The following is a 24,106-nucleotide window of genomic DNA, read 5'->3' on the forward strand; positions in this document are numbered from 1 at the left end:
TGTATAACTGAAGCACTACCTCCCTACTTTTGTATTCAATTCCCCTTGGAATAAATGATAACATTCCACTAGTTTTCCTAATTACTTGCTGTACCTGCATACTAGCCTTTTGCAATTCACACACTAAGACACCCAGATCCCTTTGTATCTCAGAGCTCTGCAATCTCTCACCATGTAGATAATATGCCTTTCTTTTATTCTTTCTGCCAAAATGAACCATTTCACATTTTTCCACTTTATACTCCATTTGCCTGATCTTTGCCACTCACTTAACCTATCTATATCTTTTCGTAACCTCCTTTTGTCCTTTTCACAACTTACTTTCCTACCTATCTTTATGTCATCAGCAAATTTGGCAACCATCCCATACAACACTTCATCCAAATCATTTATATAAATTGTAAACAGTTGAGGTCCCAGCATTGATCCCTGTGGCACACCACTCGTTACATCTTGCCAACCTGAAAAAGACACATTTATGCCTACTCTCTGCTCCCTGTTAGCCAGCCAATCTTCCATCCATGCCAATATGTTACCCCCCACCCATACCATGAGCTTTTATTTTTCGCATCTCTGAGGGTGGCATCAGGTCTGCCAACTACTTGAGTCTTTGGGGCTGGAACAGACAATCACAATATCCCTGTCTAAGTTTGCATCAGTAGATGTAGGGTGTTTTTTCTTTATTCTTTCATGGAATGTTGCCATCGCTGGCAAGGCCATTCCTAATTGCCCTTGAATTACGTGGCTTGCTATGCCATTTCAGAGGGCAGTTAAGAGTTAACCACATTGCTGTGTGTCTAGAATCACATGTAGCCCAGACTGGTTAAGGATGGCAGATCACTGGACACTTAGTTTAAAAAAAAATTGTTTTTACAATGGGTTTTTCATGGTCACTATTACTGAGATTAGCTTTCTATTTGAGATTCATTAATTGAATTCAAATCCCACCAGCTGCAGTGTCCCCAGTGCATTAGCCTGGGTCTATGGATTACTAGTCCAGTGACATCACCACTATGCCACCATCTCCCCCAATTCTGGGGGTGAGGAGTCTGGGGAGAGTGGGGAGAAATGTTTGAATCTATTATAAAGGATGTGATAACTGAACACTTAGAAAATAATGGTATGATTGGGCAGAGTCAACATGGATTTATGAAATGGAAATCAAGTTTAACAAACCTGCTAGAGTTTTTTGAGGATATAACTAACAGATTAGATAAGGGGGGACCTGTGGATGTGGCATATTTGGATTCTCAGAAGGCTTTAGATAAATTCCCACACAAGAGTTTCGTAAACAAAATTACAGCACATGGGATTGGGGGTAATATACTGACATGGATTGAGAATTCGTAAACGGACAGAAAACATAGGGCAGAAATTTTCGCTCAGCGGGCGGATGCGCATTGACGTTGGCCAAGCGTGCTGACATCAATGCGCAGTAGTTTGGTCAGCAGGCACGCGCCGGCAGCGTGCTCACCGACAATTATAAGGCCTGTTAAGGCCATAAAATAATCAATTAAGTTAAATTTTTTGCTGCCCATCCAACCTAACGGTTGGCGGGCAGGCAAAAGGGCCAAGCGACCTTTGCATTTTTTTGGAAACCTCATCCATGGGCGGGATGAGGTTTCCAAAAGCAAATAAAAATAAAATAAAAGTTTTGCAATTGAAATAATAACACGTCCTTGCTTATGTGACAGAGTCACATGAGGGGACATGTTTTATTACATTTTTATTTTCTTTATTATTTTATGTTATATCTCTTCACCTCCCTGAGGCATGGAGCTGCCTCAGGGAGATTATGCAGCGCTCACTCGCGCGCAAGCACAAAGTTCACGCACGGCCCGCTCGCCCTCCTCTGGCTCCCCCCTCCCCCCCCCTCTCCAACACAGACAGCGCTCAGCGCTGCCACTCATGTTCACGCTGGGCGGGCCTTAATTGGCTCACCAGCGTGAAATCGCGGTGCCAATCGCAGGCGGCGGTCAGCTTCCTGACCGCCCACACCCACCCCCGCCGAGCCCACACACCAAGGGCAAAATTCTGCCCATAGCGTAGGAATAAAGAGGCCATTCTCAGGTTGGTAGGCTATGACTAGTGGGGTACCACAAGGATCAGTGCTTGGGCTCCAGCTATTCACAATCTATATCAATCATTTGGATGTGTGGACCAAATGTAATATTTCCAACTTTGCTGATGTCACAAAACTAGGTAGGAATGTAAAAGCAAAAAACTGCAGATGCTGGAAATCCAAAACAAAAATAAAAATACCTGGAAAAACTCAGCAGGTCTGGCAGCATCTGCGAAGAGGAACAACAGTTAATGTTTCGAGTCCGTATGGCTCTTCAACTGAGCTAAGTAAAAATATTTTTATAGTCTAGTACCAGGAGACACAGTCTCAGAATAAGCAGTAGGCCATTTAGGGCTGAGTTGAGGAGAAATTTCTTCACTCAGAGCGTGATGAATCTTTGGAATTCTCTACCCCAGAGGGCTGTGGAGGCTCAGTCATTGAGCATGTTCAAGATAGAGATCAATAGATTTCTAATATTAAAGATATCAAAGGATGTGGGGATAGTGCAGAAAAATGGCATTGAGGCAGGAGATCAGCCATGATCTAGTTAAATGGCAGAGCATGCTCAAGGGGCCAACTGGCCTTCTCCTGCTCCTATCTTTCTATGTTCCTGTTACCTTGCAGTCGCTTGGAAGGGTCTATTGCATTATGGCTTAATGCAGTGATGACCATTCTTATGCTGCAGAAGGATGAACACAGGTAACGTATAGGTAAGACCGAGTGTATAACTGTGGCTCTGAGGGGCATAATGAGTGTATAGATAAGATCAAAGATGCAATGCAAATCATGTAATGCTATCAGGACTCCCACAGATATTCTTATCCTGAAAGTATTGTTTTCACCAGTAAAATTTGAGCAGCACAATTGTTCTCATAAGAGGAATATTAGAAGCCTTGCAATGCAAAAGCATCTGCCCTCCACTGAAGAAAAAGGCACTGATTCACAAAACAATAAAGCAAATTTACCTAACCGCTAAGTGGAAGGTAGTTAAGCTTTTCAAACAACATTTAAACCCATACTACAGTCTTAAGGAACCTCAGCCAGCTAAACCCTTGTCATAGCATTATAGAATAATACAGCACAACAGGTCGTCATTTGGCCCATGGTGGCTGTGCTGGTTTCCTGAAAGAGCTTTCCAATTAGTTCCTCATCCCCTGCTCTTTCCCCATACTGTTGCAAATTTCCCCTTTGAAAGTTAGCACTGAATCAAGACACATACTGAAACTTGCAAAAACCTCCAGTGCAATCTAACAAAAGCTTTCAGTTTTATAACACATTTAATACAGTAAAACGCCCAAAGGCATTTCACAAGAGCATTATAAACAGAATATGTGATGAGCCACATAGGACAGGTGACCAGAGGCTTGGTCAAAGAAGTAGCTTTGAAAGAATGTCTTAAAGGAGGAGAGAGATGTCGAGAGGTACAGAGGGAAAAGATTCCAGAGCTTAGAGACTAGGCGACTGAAGGCACCTCCATCAATGGTGGAGAGATGAAAATCGAGAATGCACAAGAGGCCAGAATTGGAGGAGTGCAGAGACCTCAGGGGGAGGAAGGAGGTCACAGAGATAGTGAGTGGGTAAGTTGCTCCTGATCACCATCGGTGAGTCCTTTTGGAAGGTGAGTGCAGATGTTGAGTGTAATTACTGTGCACCCCACATTTAGAGGGACTGTCAAGAGTCATTTCGAGTTCACACATGAAGAATTGTCACTTCAGGCTGGCATTGAGAGGAAAGATTGGGAGGGACTTATGTAAATGTGTTAAAGTCTGTGGCACCAACCGCCTGAGATTCTCTTTGTTTATAGGGAGTTCTGTATTTAATATCCATTACTGCAACAGAGCAGTAATGCAAAATAAAATATCTTTTCCATGAATGGAAACACAGGTTTGAGGTTGATCTTGACCAAATAAGTTTTCTCTGAGACAGCAACTTTGACTTTTCTCCAATTGAATTCCATTTGCAACACATCTTCCAGTTGCTCTTGTTTAGTAAAAAAAAAATCTTGTTTTAGTTTAAGATTCATAATCCTATCCATCTCTCTGAAGTTTGGATTCAATTGCTGGAGATTTGTACAACTTGCGTTGTACGGAGATTGTTTTATTGAAAAGTCAAAGGCAGTTTCAATTAAAAATGCTTTGCTCTTAGTCTGACAGGTAAAGAAATGTTTAAATATACAGGACTTTTAGAAATAATTGTGCTGTTTTGAATAATTGCTACCTCAGTTTTGAACTATGCAATGATTCTTAGTTCAATGGCCAAATAGATGAAACAGTATTTAGGTTGATGCAGTTTATCAGCTTTTGTATGGAAGCTCACTCTCACCTCTGCACAGTTCAATTATGTAACACCAAGTGTTCTTAAAACCTATAATTATACAACAGTGAATACAAAGCTCTGGTTTCCATATGAGAGCAAAGATATAGAGCCACTGGAGAAGGGACAAAAAAGATTTATAAGCATGATACCATAAAACCATATAAAAGTTACGGCACAGAAAGAGGCCATTCAGCCCATTGTGTCTGTGCTGAGTGGAAAAAAACTAGCCGCCCATTCAGAACTGAGGGGTTCTAAACATCATGAAAAGCTAAATAGGCTTGGGCTCTTTTCTCCAGAAAAGAGAAGTATGAGAGCTTTAAGATTATGAGAGGGTTTGATAGAGTAGGCACAGAGGAGATGTTTCCATGTGTGGGAGCAGGCCAAAGCCAGGGAACACCAATATCAGGTAGTTACTGTAAATCCAATAGGAAATACAGGAGAAATCTCTTCAATCAGAGTAACTTGCTGACATTCAAGGTTGAGGTTTAAATGATCCTGCCTGTCAGGAATAGAGTGGGGTTGCAGTTAAAATAACTGGGCCAAAACTTACTGCAAGGATCTGTGTTAGGCCTCAGTTATTCACTGTATTCATTAACTATTCAGATGATGGAATAGAATGCAACTTACCCAAATTTGCCAATGATGTAAAAGATAGGCAGCATTGTAAAGCAGTGTAGATGGAAGTGTAACATAAAGATAATAAAGAATGGGAAAATAAGTGGCAAATGGATTTTGATGTAGGCAAATATGAGGCGATCCACTTAAGACCCGAAAAGGATAGAACAGGGTGCTTTCTAAATGGTGAAAAGCTAAAAACAGTGAAGATCCAAAGAGACTTGTGGGTTTAGGTACAGAGATTAAAATTCCATGAACAGGTACAGAAAAATAAGTAATATAGTTAATGGAATGCAAATCTTAATATTGAGAGAACTAGAATAAAAGGGGATAGAAGTCATGCTTCAGCAAGACAAAATCCTGGTTGGACCACACCTGGAGCACTGTCAGTGATTCTGGGTACCACAGTTTAGGAGGGAGTGCCACACAGATTTACCAGAGTGGAACCTGGATTCCAAGGGTTAACGTACAAAGAGAGTTCAAATAAACTAGGTGGTGTTCCTTGGAATTTCAAAGGTGAAGGCGTGATTTGATCAAAGTTTTCAAAGTATTAAGGGGAACAGATATGGCAAGTTGGGAGGAACTATTTCCACTATTTTGGGACTCTAGGACCAGGGGTATGGACTCAAAATTAGAGCCAGACATTTCAGGAGCAAAATTAGGAAACATGAAGGATGGTAGGATTTAGGAACTCTTTCTGCTAACGGCAATTGATGCTAGATTGTAAATGTTAATTGTGAGATTGTTAGATTTTTGTTAGCCAAAGGTATGAAGGGATAGAGGGCAAAGGTCCATGTGGAGTTGGGTATGGAAATATGGGCCCCTTGACCACCTGAAGAAGACAGATGATGGAGTTAGATTTACCAAAGAAAAAGATCACAGGAAAGGAACCTCATACGCTGTTGTTTGGACGTTGCTAGCACCATTGTAGAAGTGAACATTTCAGAACTTCTGGACTTATTATCAAGGCAGTTACATTTTGGAAGCCCTCCTAAATCACACCTATAGGGTAGAGGCGCAAACCATGGATTGGAGGTGGAAAGAGTATAAAAGGTGAGTAAAAATGGTTTTGCCTCCTTTACAGTTCACCATGAAATGCTGTAGCCTAAGTTATATATGTGCTTAATAAACTGAGCGATGACAATGCTGTGATTGGAAAAGTAAGTGACAATTAAATAATGTGGTTGCCATGTTGTTACTTCTGGAAACTGGTAAGCTGTCAAGTGAAAGAACAGCATTACAAAAGTGGAAAAGTAATCAGATGCGTTAGAATGGATTATCCACTGGACAAAGTGCTATTCTGTATTGTACAATATTGAAAGGCTAGCCCAGCGTGAGGTCCAGAACTAATTGTTTCAACTCTCCTTATTGCTTTCATTCATTCTTTACAGATAAGCTTAGCCATCCATTTAGCTGTTTGGAAGCTTTACCAGATAGATGAGGCTTTGGTTGCCTTCCAAAGCACTAATAGATTTTGTAGTGGTGAGCTTGTTTATTCAGCTGTCCTGAGGCATGTGAGTTTGATAGTATTGACAATTTTATGAGCTTCTGAAGAGGACAATGGTTTTGAAATATTTTTTCAAGTAATGTTTGTGTCTTTTAATGTTTATGAGCTTCTGAAGATTATTATATTTTCAAGCGTCAATTCAAGTGATGGTTGTTTATTTTAACAAACTTATGAGCTTTCCAATGACTTCCAAATGGTATTATAAGGTTTTTGAGTTTTGTTTATAAAGTGAATACTGGATTAGTGGGTTGTAGGGGGGGGGTAGTACGGGTGAAGGGGAGTGAAGGGAGGGTAAAGAGGGTATAGGGGGTGATGGGAGTGAAGTGGATAAGGGGTAGGAGGTTTAAGGGTGAGGGCAATGGGCACCTTTACACTGACATGAAGAACTGAGTTGATGTTCCTGAGAATGGAGACAGGCGTTTTAACCTCGCTGTTTGAATAGCAACCACTTCCATCTGGTCCCAGTGATGACTTTAGGCTGTTTGCCATCTTGGAGATGAAAATCCCACCAGCCAGTACTGCCTGGACAGAGGCAGGATCGCGATGTTGGCATTAATCCTGACTCCGGCTACACATCTCCAACCGGAAAATTTTGGTCATAGACTTCGATCGCAGATCGGCCATGATCTCATTGAATGACAGTGGAACAGGCTTGAGGAGCTAAATGAACGATTCCAGATCCTATGTTCCTGTACCCCATTCCTACTCCTTTTCCACCTTCCTATATCTTAAATGAGTCCTTTCTTTAGGTGTCCAAGGCACCTGCCTGATTAGGTGGGAGTCTCATTAGTGTACACCCAGTCCACCAATAGGTCCTAGCCTGTTTCATCCTCAACTGCCCATCAACTCAATGCACCATGTCTTCTTTTTAATGTGCTTTTGGATTTAGTACCTACCGGTAGCCATTCACCAGGTCTTCACAGGCTGCATTATTTTCACAAGGTTCAGAAGCACACTCATTGACTCCTCGTTCACAGAAATCCCCTTCCCATCCTGGGAGGCAGACACACTGGTAGCTCTGGGGAAAAAAAATGAACAGGCACTTGGATTAAAATGTCATGAAAACAGCCTCCTTCCCCTCTGAGATCAACCTAATTGTACACTGCCATTTGCAAACTTTTCAAAACACAATGAGAGATGTTACTCGTGAGGGAGCAGACTGAGGGATATGCTGTAAGGGCCAACATGAGAGGTTAATCAATCAAAAAGAAACAGAGTTATTAAGCCTATTGCTAAAAGTTTTCATCTTCCATGTTCTGGCAAGGTAACATTCGCAGTGTTTATTGTCAAACTCTCGGCTGATTTATTAGAAAGATGACAAAGATCTTTCCCCTTTCAAATCGTTGATTCCTACATATGAAATCTCTTATTGGAAAGCAGTTTCATCATTCATTTCTGCTTCCCAGGTACATTTTTTTTATTGATACGTTTCACTTAGTTTCTTCTGTCTAGTTTATTGTCCTCCCATGTCTCCTTGTTTCTCTCATGTTCAATTTCCTTGTCCATTCTGTCTCTCTGTGTTTCATCCTTCATCCTCTTGTATTTCTACATGTCATTTGCCACAAATTGGCATCCGCAAGATAGTTAACACATCTATTAAACCTGACAGCAGCTTTTTTGTCTTGGTTGTTGCTGCAAAGCGCAACCCAGCAGGGCGGATCATGCTTTGATCAGCTCTGCTGAGAGCAGACGTGGATAATCAAGGGTGTCTCCAACACTCCTGAACTCACTGCATTGAAACACATATCCTCCAGTATCAGGAGCAGTGAAGCACTGAACTTAAGCAGCTGTTGTGCGTTGGCACCCTGAGGAAGTCAGAGACCCTATGTGCACACAGGTGCTGTAGTTGCCCAGGAAGTTTAAACTTCTGACGGGCTGATTTACACTGTCCAGGGCCCACCACGAACATCCCTTACAGTGATCTCAGTGTCGGAGACTTGAGCTGGGTACGTGCTACTTACCCGGATACTTACCTTAGAAATGTTAATTCCTGGTAAAACTCAGTGAATAACGGTGCAACTCAGCCCACCATCACAACCAACTACCTACAACTAACCCCATCGCACTCCCTAACCTGACCCCGATGACTCCACCCAGCATCGCAACTGATTGGAAGATCTGGGCCAATGTATTACAGATCAGCCTGGATAAAGAAAAAAAATCTGCCTTGAAAATTAATTGCCAGCCCACCCGCCATTTTGAAAGATCTAATTAACAAGCGATTAAGGTAGTTTAGAGTCCAATTGACTGGGACAAAACATTGCCTGTACTGTAATGCGCTGGGTGTGCAAGAAACACAGCTGGTAGGGGTCACATTTTTTTTGGAACTGCTGAAAAGGCGGATATAGAGGCTGCAGGTGTGACTATGTCTGACTTTGACTTCCGAGAAGGGTCTGCTGAGACTTAGGTAATGTTGGAAATTATGCCTTTCATATCATTTTCATATGATTCAGGGCAGTTCCTTAGGGGAGGGGCCAAAAAAGGAAGTGCTTTTGTCATCACTGAGCACTGCACCATTTGTTCTGTGAAATGCTGTACCATATGGGAATTGTACATTCTGTTGGAGGCACCTCCTCCAGTGAGGAGGAGAGGAGAAGGAGAGGGTGGAGGCCAGCTGGCCAGGGGCAGGTACACTATTAGTTACAGGAAGGCGGCCTACCTACTGAGCAAGGGGCTGTGGAGGGGAGGTAGAAGCAGGCAGGCAGAGATAGATGAAGGCCCTACCTTGCCAACAGAGTGCACAGTGTCAGAATGACCTACCTTCATATGACAGAGCGACTGTGCTTTCAAAGACTTCATCACATCCCTCTGTGACCTGCTTTAAGCTGAGATAGCCTCAAATTGTCTGGGTTACCACCCAATGCCTATGACCTTAAAAGTAACAGTGGCATTGATCTTCTTCACCTCTGGGTCATTCTAGGAGACCTCAGTGGGATCACCCAGCCTTCAGCACATCATTAAGTGCAGGCCTTAACTGATGCCATGTCACGGCGTGCACATCAGTATATTTCTTTTATACCTGACAACCCCAGTCAAGAGGAAAGAGCCAAAGGTTTTGCAGCCGTGGCTGGATTCCTACAGTTACAAAAGGTCATTGATTGTACCCATGTAGCCATCAAAACAGCAGCTGGACAGCCAGGGGCTTTCATAAAGAGAAAAAAATTCCACTCCATCAATAGTGAGATTGTGTGCGATCACAATCAAAGAACTATGCAGGTGTGTGCACGTTACCCGGGAAGCAGCCACGACACATACATCTTCAGACATTCCCAGGTACCAGGGATGTTTACCTGGATGTTTTCGATGGCTGGCTACTCAGCGACAAAGGATACCCCTTAAAAAAATGGCTGATGACTCGAGTAAGAAATCCATGGATGGAGGCGAAGCGTCGGTACAATGATAAACACGCTACGACCAGGGCCATCATTGGAAAGGTCATTGGTCTGCTCAAAGTGTGATTCTGATGACTAGGCCAATCGGGTGGCGCTCTCCACTATGCACCAGCCAGAGTTTCCCTTATGTAGTTGTTTGCTGCGTGCTGCGCAACCTGGCCTTTCGGAGAGGGGAAGCCCTGCCAGAGGATGATTTGGAGACTGTCCGTTCCTCTGATGAGGAGCCTGATGAAGAGGAGCATGAGCTGCAGCAGGTGACTGTGCAACCCGGTCTACGAGAGGGTCTGGATTCCTGTGAGACAAGGGAAGTTCTGATATTTAGAAGATTCCAGTCACTGAGTGTCTCCAGCTCCATTGCACCGTCTTGCCCTTTGGCACCTTCTCTACACAGTTCCCTGGTATGAACACCAGAACTGTGGAAGATAAATGTGAGTCAACCAAATAACGTCAAGCAGAGGGACCCACATAATCACAAACTCCCATCACAACAGTAAAGAAATCCATATCCAAACCATCACACAGAAATAATGCACAAATGTAGCCGGACAATGATTTGAAAAGAAAAATCATTTATGTACACAATAACTCAGGACAATGATAAAATTTCACAAATAGATGTGTGATGAATGTGGATTTTCTTGAATCTTTTCTGGGTGCTGTGGCGTGGTGATCCCCTCTCACTGTCGGCTGTGCTGGAGACAAGTCGCTGACCATTACGCCCCTCTCCCTGGGTTAACATTAGGTGGCCGTCCTCTGGTTGCCTGAGGCCATGAGGGTCCCGGCATGCTGGGAGCGACTTGCATAGTGGCAGTGGCTCACCTGTTGCTGTGGCATTCAGAGGCATCAGTGCCAAGGCAGAGGGGCAGAGAAGAGGTTGTCCTCGTCAGAGGTGCCCTGAGAGGTACCCCCTGATGGCATCAGCAGCTGCTCATCCGCTGCCATGAGGTCCATTTGGCCCTCACTGCTTTCCTGTGGTACCAGGGCCTGGATGTGATTCTAGGCTCCTCATCTCCTTCTTGCCCTGGCTCAGGGCCCTGGACCTCAGAGACAAGGTGATGGGGTGCATGTCAGAATGGATACCTAGGTATTATATCAGTGATCTGCTGAGTTTTGCTTTCCATGACAGTCGTCAGTCTCTCAATGGAGGAAGCCATGCACTCTGTAGAGTGGGCGATTGCAGCGCTCATGGCCTGCATGGACTCTTCCACTGTCCATGTCAGTGCACACAACACCTCTAGTTCTTCTGCCACATCTCCATGTACCTCACACTCGACATCCAGCATTTGTTATCTGACAGATGACTCCAGAGGCTTATCATCAGGCCGGAGCTCACTATCTAGGTCAGCTTAAGCACTCCTCCGACTGCCAGAGGCCTGCTCCAACTCAGCCTCTGATAGCTGTTCGTGCGGCTGTGATGTGCTTTCATCAGTGTGTCTTTCTATTACAGCCGAACCGCATGTATCCACCAAGGTGCCTGTATCTGTGCTGGTGCTGGGTGCAGAGCACGGATGTGACACTGCACCATCTGAGGCATTCTATTCCTCCTCAGAGTCAATGTCGGTCCCTAGGGGCTACTGCCTGCAGCTGCCTATGTTGCACCTGCACAGGGAACAGGAGGAATGTTAGGGGCATCTTTCACTTTCGAGTCAGGCTTCCTCATTGCAAACACTGGAACTACTGGAAGATGGGATTGTTTGAACCTTAGAGCCTTCAACATAGAGGCACATCCTCTTCCCCGATGTCAGGAAGCCTTCGAACTCACACACCACCCATGCTGCCTTCCTACCAGCTTGCCCAGTTTCAAGCATCACCCCCCCACCCCTCCAGAACTGTTTTCTGGGGCTATAAAAATGCCTCCTTGGAATCTCATCATCCTGTGACCTTCCTTTTATCTTGCCTCGACCTATAGCCTGGCTCCATTTATGGTAGCCAACTCCAGGATCTCCTCCGCGATGGGATTCAGTAGGGCCAAGTTCGAGACACCACCTCCGGCTCTGTTCCTTTCTCAGTCATTCTGTGTCCTCTTCTTCTGCAATTACAGAGCAAATTTGTAATGATGATGACACTCAGGTCTTCAAATGTGTGGCTGTTATGTACTTTGTTGGCAACCCATTTTTCTCAGAGCTCTTTGTCAACTAACAAGTGTGGTAGTTCCCACCTTATGCCACACAGCGGCATGCATGCATCATGTGTGTCTTGTGTGTTGCCTTATACACTTGGGCAACACACAAAATAATCCCATAATGGTCCCACATCACACCATTCCATATACGTCCGTCTCCAGAATGGTAATGGACCCCCCCCTTGCAGATCTCAGAAGGCCATTGAGTGTTTTGCGGCACTGTAGCCAGGTTCTCCAGGTGACCCAAGGCTGCTGACCTCCACTGCGACCTCCATCAGGCTGCTTTTGTCTAGCTCGGAGGCCTCCCCTTCCCATCAGCAGGTATGCAGAGTTCCTGCCCATCACTTACAGCCTGGAGGAGGTGTGCAAGGAGTGATCATCAAACCTTGGAGCCATCTTGCTTTTCTGCCCTCCCCAGCTGCTGGCTCCATTCTATCGTGGAGAGACAAAGAGTGGTAACAGCCTGAAGTTTAATTTCTCCCTAAACACTTGCTATTCATTGGGGGGATGGGTCAGCTGCATTCCAATGTTATTTCTTTCCTGGCAAAGATTCTGAATGCTTCCAAACTAGCAGAACGGCCATATACAGAAACGAGCTCTTACCTACTGTAATAGTTTACAGGAATTCAAATCCTTCAGCAAAAAATTCTTAAGTGTCCAAAGAATGCTTTCTGGTGCAGCTGCCACAGTCCATGCGGGCTGCCTTTAAATGGGTGGTTGTGACCTTGTCCTGGGTCACAGCCTGCCCCCACTGTTACCCAATTGCTGATTGGGTGTGCTGCCCACCGTTTCTCAAAGCTGTTGGCCGACTCTCCGCCTGTAGACCGTTAAATGGCCGCTACACATATTATGTGCCAATGACGCAGGCGGGAGTCAGTGGTGATCCACTGACTTCCAGGTCGGACTCCCACCCACCGCCGAGGGACGTGAAATTCAGCCCTTGATGTATTGCACGCAGTTCTGGCCTCTGCACCATAAAAAGAATATCAAAGCACTGAAGAAAGTACAGGTAAGAGTCACAATGAAATGAGCAGGGTGGGCTCGTTTCTCTAGAAAGGAAAAGGTTAAGCGGAGTCCTGGTGAAGGTCTCTAAAATTACAAAGAGGTCTGATGGAGAAATCATTTTCACTTGTAAGTGAGTTGAAAACAAGGAAAAATAAATGTAAGAAAGCCTCTAACAGATCAAGCAAAGCATTTTGAGGAGAATGTACACAATCGGATCCTGGAATGCTGCTTGTTTTCTTTCATTTTTTTTAACTGAGCAACAAGTGAAACAAAATATGTATTTATAATATTTGCGTATATATATATATATATACATAATATTTTATTCATAACGGTAGTTATGAGGCTTTCTTTTCTTTGCAGCTGATGTGACATTAGCATTGACCATGATTACATGCAGTTTAAGATGAATGTGAAGATCTCAGTTATCTTGTCAGTTATTCGCCATAGTGCTCATTGGCACCTGGAGTGACTGTCTCAAGTGAAAGGTCACGGTTATTCTTGGAACCTTGAGGAGAAGGGGTATGGATTCACGGAGGTAAGTTGAATCTGTGCACTTCATCAAAATTCAGGGAGGAGGGGGGGAGGGGGGGAAGACAAAAATATCCTTCCCCTGTTCCCCTCAGGTCTTCCCAAGTCACATTCAGTTTAAATTAAAAACACAAATTCATTCTCAGTCTCTTGGTCTCTCTCTACATACAGTTAGACACAGATTCTCGAAACACTCCAGCTGTGAGGTGGCTGTTACATAAGCACTGACAGATGGCATTTGAGGTTCTCTATACTCTTGTTAATTCCCACCGATGTAAAGAGGAGTTTTGGCCATTTCTAATCAGAGTAAGGATTTCCCATCTAATAATACAATATTAAAAGTCAATGTTCCCTTCAGCCAGACATAAAAAAAATTAGATAATCTTAAATCTTAAGTGTCAAAGGCGGTCCCTGTAGACCATAATGTAAAGATTTCTCCCTATCTTAGCATTTTAAAGGTGTCCTGATAGGAAATCATTCTCTACAGAAACAGGCAATATGCTGCATCAACTCATATCAGATACCTTAAGTAGATCTAAAAAGTCAGCGATATTGTCCCTGTTGATGGAATCCCTATCTAATTCTGGCACTGGCACTTATCAAAATCAGCTCTTCTGTAGTCTCTGCGTTACAGGAACAAATCACAATGAGCATAGAGAAATGGAAAGAAAACTGTCATCAGAAAATTTGAAATCAGCATTTTTTTTTAAAAAGGCAAATAGATCTACACTCATTGGAGTTCGGAAGAATGAGAGGTGATCTTATTGAAACATATAAGATCCTGAGGAGACCCGATAGGGTGGATGCTGGAAGAATGTTTCCATTTGTGGGGGAGACGAGAACCAGAAGACATCGTTTAAGAATAAGAGGTCTACCGTTTAACATTGAGATGAGAAGCAATTTTTTCTCTGAGGGTCGTTAGTATGCTGAATTCTCTTCTCCAGAAAGCAGTGGAGCCTAGATCATTGAATTCATTCAAGGCTGAGTTAGACAGATGTTTGATTGGCAAAGGAGTCAAGGCTTATGGGGGCAGACAGGAAAGTGGAGGTGAGACCAGAACCAGATCAGCCATGATCTTATTGAATGGCGGAGCAGGCTTGAAGTGCCAAATGGCCTACTCCTGTTCCTAAGGCCTATGTTCCTAGCAGTTACATAGTATATAACTCTTTGAAATTATCATTGAAGGCAAAGATCTGTGCAAGTTCGAATAGAGAAGTTATAAATTCCTAACTAGAAAGCATAAAACTTGCCTTGGTCTTACTGTAATAATTGCTGTAAAGATGAAACTGAATGATGTTTTCAACTCTTTCACAATGCTGTTGAGATACTTTTGCAAAATGCAAAGAAAACAAGATGACCTGCGGGAACCACGGAAATTTACTGCATAGGAGCAGGCTATTCTGTCCATCAAATCTTTCAATGATGTATGCATTAGCCACCTTTGTGATATATGCAGAACATTGACTGGCACCATAGGTGAGTTCTTTGCCAGCCTGGAAGAAGCTGCTGTCAACACAAAATTGAGCACCATTGATCTTGACTACCACCGGCAGTGCCAACCTTATGGTATAGGTTGCCCTTGCCACAGGTGGCGCAGCTCAGCAACTGACTGTTCGATGATGCATGTCCACACGGACAGTTCCCTACTGTCTTTGCCTGGTATGTGTAAGACGGCCTGTCTGGTGATACCTGGAGGTAGTTCAAGTGCCTGCTAGTAACCAATGTAAGAATAAAGATCTGTTTTCACCTTGTTTTTAAATATGGAGTGAAGACGGAAGACGTAATGAAGTATGGTTAAACAACATGGGTAAATCAGCACTGCTTTAAGCTGCATGCTTGCAGATTCTATCTTTGATCACAGTGACACTCTGGACTAAAGACATAGTACAGGAAAAGCAAAGTTAGGAGACAAAGATTACTGAAATAGCTTCCTGGAATTTCCTCTCAATTGCATTGCTTCTTCCACTGTAATTTGCCCAGTATCGACATAAATGGCACAAAAGATTCTGGAATTTTAAAGGTAGATTGCATTCAGTGCGACTTGAATTTTTGTGGTTTTTTGCGATAGTTTAAAAAGATCAAGCTAGAAGCAGAGTCTACCTGCAAATCTGGCCATGCCCCGCAGAGTAACTTAATCACATCAGGATTTCTAGCTGCTTGTGTTCGTTTGTGTGCCTTCGAGAATGCTCCATAGAATTAAACTGGTTCTTCTGGCCACAAGGGCACTAAAAGGCATGTTTAAAAGGTTTTGAGCTTGTTTTCAATCATTGAAGAACTCATTCAGGGCAGGGGTAGTTGGAAGGGGGTGGGTGTGGGGGGTTGGGAGGGTAGTCAGGGGGTCCAGCAGGGGTTTGTGGGGGTGGGGTCAGTAGAATAGCCAGCCAGGAGTTAGAACTGGCTTTAATCCTTCTAACATTTCATGGGTAACTATTCTGCTAGGTGAGTCGGAACCATCCAAAGTCTCTGGCTTTAAACCAGAGTTTTGGACAGTTCCAGACACAGGGGAATTGCCCATCAGACGTTGAAACTTCCTGGCAATTCCTGCGCAGTCCTTGTGTGGGGATATCCGAGGAGTCCCCCAGCATATCTTCCGAGGTACCTCTGGAGTACAACCACCTGGAGAACTGAGGATCTGGGCCATTAACTCTGTTTCTCTCACCACAGATGCTGCCTGACATGAAGTGCTACTTCCAGCGTTTTCTGTTTTGCTTTATTATTATTCATGATTGATTAACTTAATTGAAGTGTTTTGATGAAGTAACAAAGAGGGTGGATGAGGACAGTACAATTAACGTTGTGTGTATGGACTTTGAAAAGGTGTTTGATAAAATGCCACAGAATAGACTTGCTTGCAAAATCATGCAGTTTCAAAGTGGGTGCAAGGACAGAGAGGCCTGGGAGTGAAAATTTGGCCCTATGTCCAATTTTGGTCACTAGCCTTCTGTCGTGAAGCTATTAATGTATATAATATTTTGGAAAATATTTTCTTTTAAAATATAAGTTTTCTCTGTGGATGTTTCTTAATTGGATTAAGCCAGCTAGTCTGGGTACATTGATATGTACTAGTTTTGATATGTAAGAGAGATAGAGTGCATTTGCATTTTTTGAATAGAGCATTCAAGAAGTGGGGTGAAAGCTTGATGCCTGTCTAGCAGAGACCAAGCCATATGTTTATATTACTAATAAAATTGGTACTATAAAAAGGGGTTTCATTGTTAAAAGGTGAAGTTCAAAGAGGTTGTTGATACAATGAGAATATGAATTCAATCAGTGCTGGTAGGTATAACTTCAGTAGTTGTCGGGTGTGCAGGCAGAGGCAATGTAAGATCAAAAGGCAGCTACAAGCCTCCAACTGGCTCCACAGTGAAAGAACCTCATTCTGAATTCGTAAGGTGAAAATGCTTTGCCTGGTGTTTGGTTAAGTCTATGTTGCTGTTGCTTTAATGGAGATTAGTTTGGGAATTTGTTAAAAGTTATGATAGTAGTAATTTGTAGTCATATGTACATATATTTTAACCTGTGTAAATTAATAAAATGTTTCATTGAGTTTAACGTAAAACCTTGAGAACTAGTGGTCTGATTCCTGAGTTTAGAGTCACATCTCAATTATAACACTTAAAATTATTGGTTATGACAGTTGTTTAAAGTTTCCCCCTGGGATGTTTTCAATAACTCTGCTTTACCAACAGCATCAGTCATAACACCTTCAGGCACAACATAAACGTGTTACCGATGCTGCAGCAAAGATTAACTCAAAAGGTTCCAAGGATAAGGAACTTCATTTGCATAAATAGACTGGAGAAGCTGGGGTTGTTCCCCTTAGAACAGAGAAGGCTAAGAGGAGATTTGATAGAGGTGTTTAAAATGATGAATGGTTTAGATAGTGTAAGTAAAGAGAAACTGTTTCCAGTAGCTGTAGGGTTGACCAATGCCTACGTTCAAGGTGATTGGCTAAAATACCAAAAGTTACCTGAGGAAAAAATATTTTTTTATATATGCAACAGGAGGCTAACCATATGATGGCGGATATGGCTCAATGGTAACTAGCAAAACAGAATTTGATAACTATTTGAAGGAGGATAGGTTGCAGAGGTATGGGATAAGAGCTGGGGTGTAGATCCAACTGGATTGCTCTTCATATGAGCAGGTGGGTACTCAATGGGCCAAATGGCCTCCTCCAGTATGATTCGAAGAACATTAGAATAGAGCAATAACATTGAAACAGGATGCAGCAAGAGTTAGGTCACATGCAGGTTAAGCATAAAGATACCTGTTTGCTAAAACAATATGAACAAGCATGGCAAAGCAAAACTCAGATCGGAAACTGCATTCCCTTCAAGGAGAGGTTCCAGCAACAGCTTTACCAGGCAATGGCTTACGATTCATTCCTGAGGAACTCTTTACACTTGACCTGATGAGATGTAGTATTGTTTTCTACTGTTTCGCAAGTGGTCTTAAGATAAACATTTTGAAACTAAGGCCCGAACCTTCTGAGGAACGGCAGTCACTGTTAGATTGCCACTTCGCTCCTACTTTTCTCCGTCATGCCAGTGCTCCGCATTTCTGGCTGGGACTTCCGACCCTGGCTTCTCCAGAGCGTACCTGAAATGGCACTGGCTCAACAGGGGAAGTCAAGCCACACTCCCTTTTAATGGCACTAGCCGCTGGATTCCAGTAAGTAAGGAGTTTAATATCCCAAAGTTTCTTTGAAAAGCTACAGAGAGAAGATAAATGGATAGGGTGGGCGAGGGGGTAGGGTCGGTGAGGAGGTAGGGTGGGTGAGGTAAGATGGGTGAAGGGGTAGGTGGGTGAGGGGGTAAAGAGAGTGAGGGGGTAAGGTGAGTGAGGGGTAGGGTGGGTGAAGTAAGTGGTAGAGTGGCAGGTGGGTGAGGTGGTAGGGTGCCAAGTGCATAGGGTGGCAGGTACATGAGTGGGTAGATGGGTTGAGGTGGGTGGGTTAGTCAGGTTGGGAGGAGATTTTGGGTCAGGTCCTGGGTGGTTGGGGGGGTGCAACTACGTAATGAGGGCTGGTCAGGTTTGGCTGCTGGGGTCAGTGGGCAGGGGATAGACTGGGGTCCAGGGGGAATCGGGGGCATTCGGGGGGTCGGGGAGAGTCAAGTGGTGGGGGCTAGTCAGCTTGGGCTGCTGGGGAGCCGGGAGTCAGGGGATAGATTGGGGGTCATGGAAGGAATCAGGTGGTGGGGGCTAGTTAGATCAGGTCTGGTGGAAGTGAAGGGGTTAGGGGATAGTTAGGAGGTAAAGAGGTGTGTCAGGGGGTTCAGTTGTATAGTTACCCAGGAGTTAGACTACGATCTTTCTGTCTAACATTTCCTGGGTAACTGCCAGGTTAAGGTGGGACTGTCCGAAGTCTCTAACTCTAACTCAGAGTTAGAGACTTTTTCGGAGGGTCATGGGAAGCGGGGGAATTGATCATCAGAAGTTCAAACATCCCAGACAATTCCCATGGAGTCATGTTTTGGACTTTTGAGGGTTCTCATACCCCATCTTCTGGGGTACATCTTGTCCCTGACAATCTGGGGACTGCAAGATCTGGGTGATTCATAAATTTAAGGCAGAAAGTCATGCACTCAAATAACACCTTTCATTAGGTCCCAAAGTGATTCACAGCTAATTAAACCCATTTGAAGTGTGATCATTGTTGTAACACAGCAATCACGGCAGCCAATTTGCAGACAGCAAGTTCCCAGAAACAGCTATACAGCAGTGATAATGGCCAGGTAATCTGTTTTAATGCTGTTGGTTGGAGGATAAATATTACCAGGGCATTGGGGAGAACTTCCCTGCTCTTCCATGAATAGTGGCCACGGGATCTTTTGAATCCACCTGAGAGGCCACATGGGGCCTCAGTTTAACATCCCATTTGAAAGGTGGCAACTCCAACAGTGCAGCATCCCTCCATTTGTACATTGGTATATCAGCTTAGATTTTGTGCTCGAATAGCTGGATTGGGGCTTAAACCCAGGAACTTCTGACCCCAAGGCGAGGCTACCAACTGAGCCAGGACTGATACCAGTTAATTTTTAGATATATTACTTGTCTCCAGTATCCAGGACTCTGTCATCAAAAGGGTAAGAACTGTTCAACAGCCCTGTCATCCCTTTTGTGTCCTGGGCCATTTAAAGTATAAAACACAGTGATTGGGGAGCTGTCAAAGAGAACACTGATGGTAATATAACATTGACTTGCTCAAGAGCACTGCAACTGATGTATGTTGTAGAACGCCCTGAGGTAATTATGCATAATGGGACCAGGAGGCACATTACTGTTGCTGGCTTCTTTTCGAGATTTTCTTATTCTAGGTACGGGTTTTAGTACTACCAGGTTCTCTGTTACGCCAGGAACAATAATTCCATTTCTCTTTTTTTATTCATTCATGGGATGTGGGCTTTGTTGGCTGGGCCAGCATTTGTTGCCCATCCCTAGTTGCCCTTGAGAAGGCGGTGGTGAGCCGCCTTCTTGAACCACTGCAGTCCATGTGGTGTAGGTACACCCACTGTGCTGTTAGGGAGGGAGTTCCAGGATTTTGACTCAGCAACAGTGAAGGAACGGCGATATATTTCCTAGTCAGGATGGTGAGTGGCTTGTAGAGGAACTTCCAGGTGGTGGTGTTCCCATGTATCTACAGCCCTTGTCCTTCTAGATGGTAGTGGTTGTGGGTTTGAAAGGTGCTGTCGAAGGAGCCTTGGTGAATTCCTGCAGTGCATCTTGTAGATGGTGTACACTGCTGCTACTGTGCGTTGGTGGTGGAGGGAGTGAATGTTTGTGGATGTAGTGCAAATCAAGAGGGCTGCATTGTCCTGGATGGTGTCAAGCTTCTTGAATGTTGTGGGAGCTGCACTCATCCAGGCAAGTGGGGAGTATTCTATCGCACTCCTGACTTGTGCCTTTTAGATGGTGGACAGGCTTTGGGGAGTCAGGAAGTGAGTTACTAGTTGCACTATTCCTAGCTTCTTACCTGCTCTTGTAGCCACAGTATTTATATGGCTAGTCCAGTTCAGTTTCTGGTCAATGGTAACCCCCAGGATGTTGATAGTGGGGGAATTCAGTGATGGTAATGCCATTGAACATCAAGGGGCAATGGTTAGGATCTCTCTTGTTGGAGATGGTCATTGCCTGACACTTGTGTGGTGCAAATGTTACTTGCCACTTGTCATCCCAAGCCTGGATATTGTCCAGGTCTTGCTGCATTTGGACCTCTTCAGTATCTGAGGAGTCGCGAATGGTGCTGAACACTGTGCAATCATCAGTGAACATCCCCTCTTCTGACCTTACGATACAAGGAAGGTCATTGATGAAGCAGCTGAAGGTGGTTGGGCTGAGGACACTACCCTGAGCAACTCCTGCAGTGATGTCCTGGAACTGAGCTGATTGACCTCCAACAACCACAACCATCTTCCTTTGTGCTCGGTATGACTCCAACCAGCTGAGAGCTTTCCCCCTGATTCCCATTGACTCCAGTTTTGCAAGGGCTCCTTGATGCCACACTCTGTCAAATGCTACCTTGATGTCAAGGGCAGTCACTGTCACCTCACCTCGGGCGTTCAGCCCTTTTGTTCATGTTTGAACCAAGGCTGGACGAGGTCAGGAGCTGAGTGGCCCTGGCAGAACCCAAACTGGGCCTCAGTGAGCACGTTATTGCTAAGCAAGTGCTGCTTAATAGCACTGTTGATGACCCTTTCCATTATTTTATTGATGATCAAGACTGATGGGGCGGTCATTGGGTGGGTTGAATTTGTCCAGCTTTTTGTGTACAGGACATACCTGGGCATTTTTCCACATAGTTGGGTAGATGCCAGTGTTGTAGCTGTACTGGAACAGCTTGGCTAGGGGCGCAACAAGTTCTAGAGCACAAGTCTTCAGTACTATTGCCGGAATATTATCAGGACCTGTAGCCTTTGCAGTATCTAGTGCCTTCAGCCGTTTCTTGATATCACGTGGAGTGAATCGAATTGGCTGAAGACTGGCACCTGTGATGCTGGGAACCTCCAGAGGAGGTCATTACCCTTTCTGTAAACGTTGTCACCCTGGCCTAACCTAAAAGTGGGATGAATAATTTAAATCATACAATTTACAGCTGCAAATTCATTGAATAAATGATTACATTTATATATTAAATATTATCTGGAAAGAAACCTAAAATACACCAAACATGAGCTAAGAAAAACAAAAAAAAAAATTTTGAAATTCTCTTCTCTTCCAGCCTGGCTGTATACAGGAGAAACAGGTTTCCATGTGATCTACCAGGCAGTCCTTAAAGAGACCACGACAGTCCAGCACCAACAGGCATTTAAAATAAATTTATGTGAATGTATAGCCAAGATAAGCCCCCTACTGACCCCATCTTCAAAGGTGGGCTGCTGCCGATCACCGCTCAGATTGCCACCTTGTCTCTCCCCGCACCCCGCTCAATATGTACCCTTCCCAATCACCGCCAGCACGAGCGTATCTCATTCATTATTTTAAAAGCTTCTACCGGTGGTTTTCTAGTGTGTAACTGAAGTATCGGCTAGCATTCTGTGACGGCATCACTTCCGGTGGGCTCCCAGTTGTAATCGACATTTCTCCACAGTCACTGTGCACAGGTCATTGCTTCTCAGGAAAAGCAGCAGAAATCAGCTGCACTGTGGAACAGGTGCATTTCCCATCCATTCAGGTTGGGTCCATTCTCAACTCCCAAGCTCCCTCCCACCCCTTTGATGTTTGATGATTCACATGGGGAATGTTGCTGATGTCTGTGTCTCTATCACTCAATCTTTGAGCCCTCTTCATCATTGAGCTCTCTGAGGGCACCTTTTAGCTGTCCAGAGCTCGATGATAATGTGATCTGAGGCCCAAACATGCGAGTCTTGGGACCATCGATTCAATTTGGTTCCTGCGACCCTTCCCCTCCACTTGCATTTATGTTCATGCTCGAATGTTTAGGCCAATACGTTTAATGAGCTTGAATTAGTTCAGGAAGTAACAGTCATGCCACACAAGTACCAGACAACAACCATCTCCAAGAAGAGAGAATCTAACCATCTCCCCGTGACATCCAACAACATTACCATTGCTGAATTACCATCGCTGAATTCCCCACTGTCAACATCCAGGGGGTGACCATTGGCCAGAAATTGAACTTGAGCATAAACACTGTGGTTACAAGAGCAGGTCAGAGGCTGGGAATCCTGCAACAAGTAACTCACCTCCTGACTCCACAAAACCTGTCCACCATCTACAAGGCTCAAGTCAGGCGTGTGATGAAATACTCTCCATTTGCCTGGATGAGTACAGCTCCCACAGCACTCGAGAAGCTCAACACCATCCAGGACAAAGCAGCCTGTTTGATTGGCACACCATCCACCACCTTAAATGTTCACTCCCTCCACCATCGACACACAGTAGCAGCAGTGTGTACCATCTCTAAGTTGCACTGCAACAACTCACCAAGGCTCCTCCGACAGCACCTTCCAAACCCACGACCTCTAACATCTAGAAAGACAAGAACAATAAATGCATGTGAACCCCACCACCTGTAAGTTCCCCTCCAAGCCACTCACCATCCTGACTTGGAACCATATTGCCGTTCCTTCACTGTCACTGGGGCAAAATCCTGGAACTCCCTTCCTAACAGCACTGTGAGTGTACCTACACCACATGGACTACAGCTGTTCAAGAAGGAAGCTCACCACCACCTACTCAAGGGCAATTTGGGCTGGGCAATAAATGTTAGCCTAGCCAGTGACGCCCATGCCCTGTGAAAGAATAAATACTGCATTAAATTATTCAATAATTATCTGCAGCTCAAAGATTGAGGAGGAGATGGAGATGAAGAAGAGCAGGAGAAAAAGAAGGGTACTTGCAAACAAAAGCAAATATTTATAAAGTGCCTTTAACTTGGAAAGGTATCCCAATGTGCATCACAAAGGAGTTATTAAAAAAATATGTACCTACCAAAAAATGAAGATACTGGGCTGAATTTTAACTGAAAAAAATCAGTGGGTTTTGGGCTGGGAGAAGGGTTGAAGTCAGATAGGGTGCAAGTTGCCTCCAGCCTACCCATTTCCAGCTTTAACTGAGGCACGAAGGTGGACTGGTGGTCAACCCCTCCATGGGTTTGGTTGGAACTTTAAATATGACAAGGTCATGAGACCCATTGTCATGCAGGTTTTCAACTTTAAAGGTTGTCAGATGGGTTTTTCAATTGTCAGGTAACCTGGCAACTCCCTCGAAGCAAGGACTTGGTGGGTTCAGGAGATACAGCCTTCAAACCTACCTCCTGGTACCAGCCTGTGAAGCCTCAGTGATCGGCCGCAACATTATGGGGGTGGGGGGCAATGGTCTTCTCCTTGAGGTCCCTGATATGACCAAGAGATCTCTGGCCTCAACAACTCCCACCCACCCCATCGCTAGGTCCTGATGCCACCACCATCATTTATCCTGGATCCACCAATCTCAGTCCAATTGACTCATCCTGCTCCCTCCTTTGACTGACCACGCCCCCAAATTACTGCCCCCAGCCCGATTGCTGCATTCCCAAGTCAATCTGTCCCAAC

At 44.4% G+C, this 24,106-nt stretch overlaps 1 protein-coding gene across 1 annotated transcript in view; it reads right to left on the minus strand.

Annotated features, from left to right (window-relative positions):
- LOC144681101 (protein eyes shut homolog) overlaps positions 1-24,106 on the minus strand; it is a 192,099-nt gene that overhangs the window by 52,682 nt on the left and 115,311 nt on the right. The window contains exon 6 of the mRNA XM_078542832.1: positions 7,397-7,518. Within this exon, the coding sequence (XP_078398958.1) occupies positions 7,397-7,518 (122 nt within the window). The remainder of the gene's footprint in view (positions 1-7,396; positions 7,519-24,106) is intronic.

Source organism: Cetorhinus maximus, chromosome 5 (genome assembly GCF_964194155.1).
Source record: "Cetorhinus maximus chromosome 5, sCetMax3.hap1.1, whole genome shotgun sequence".
Taxonomy (NCBI): domain Eukaryota; kingdom Metazoa; phylum Chordata; class Chondrichthyes; order Lamniformes; family Cetorhinidae; genus Cetorhinus; species Cetorhinus maximus.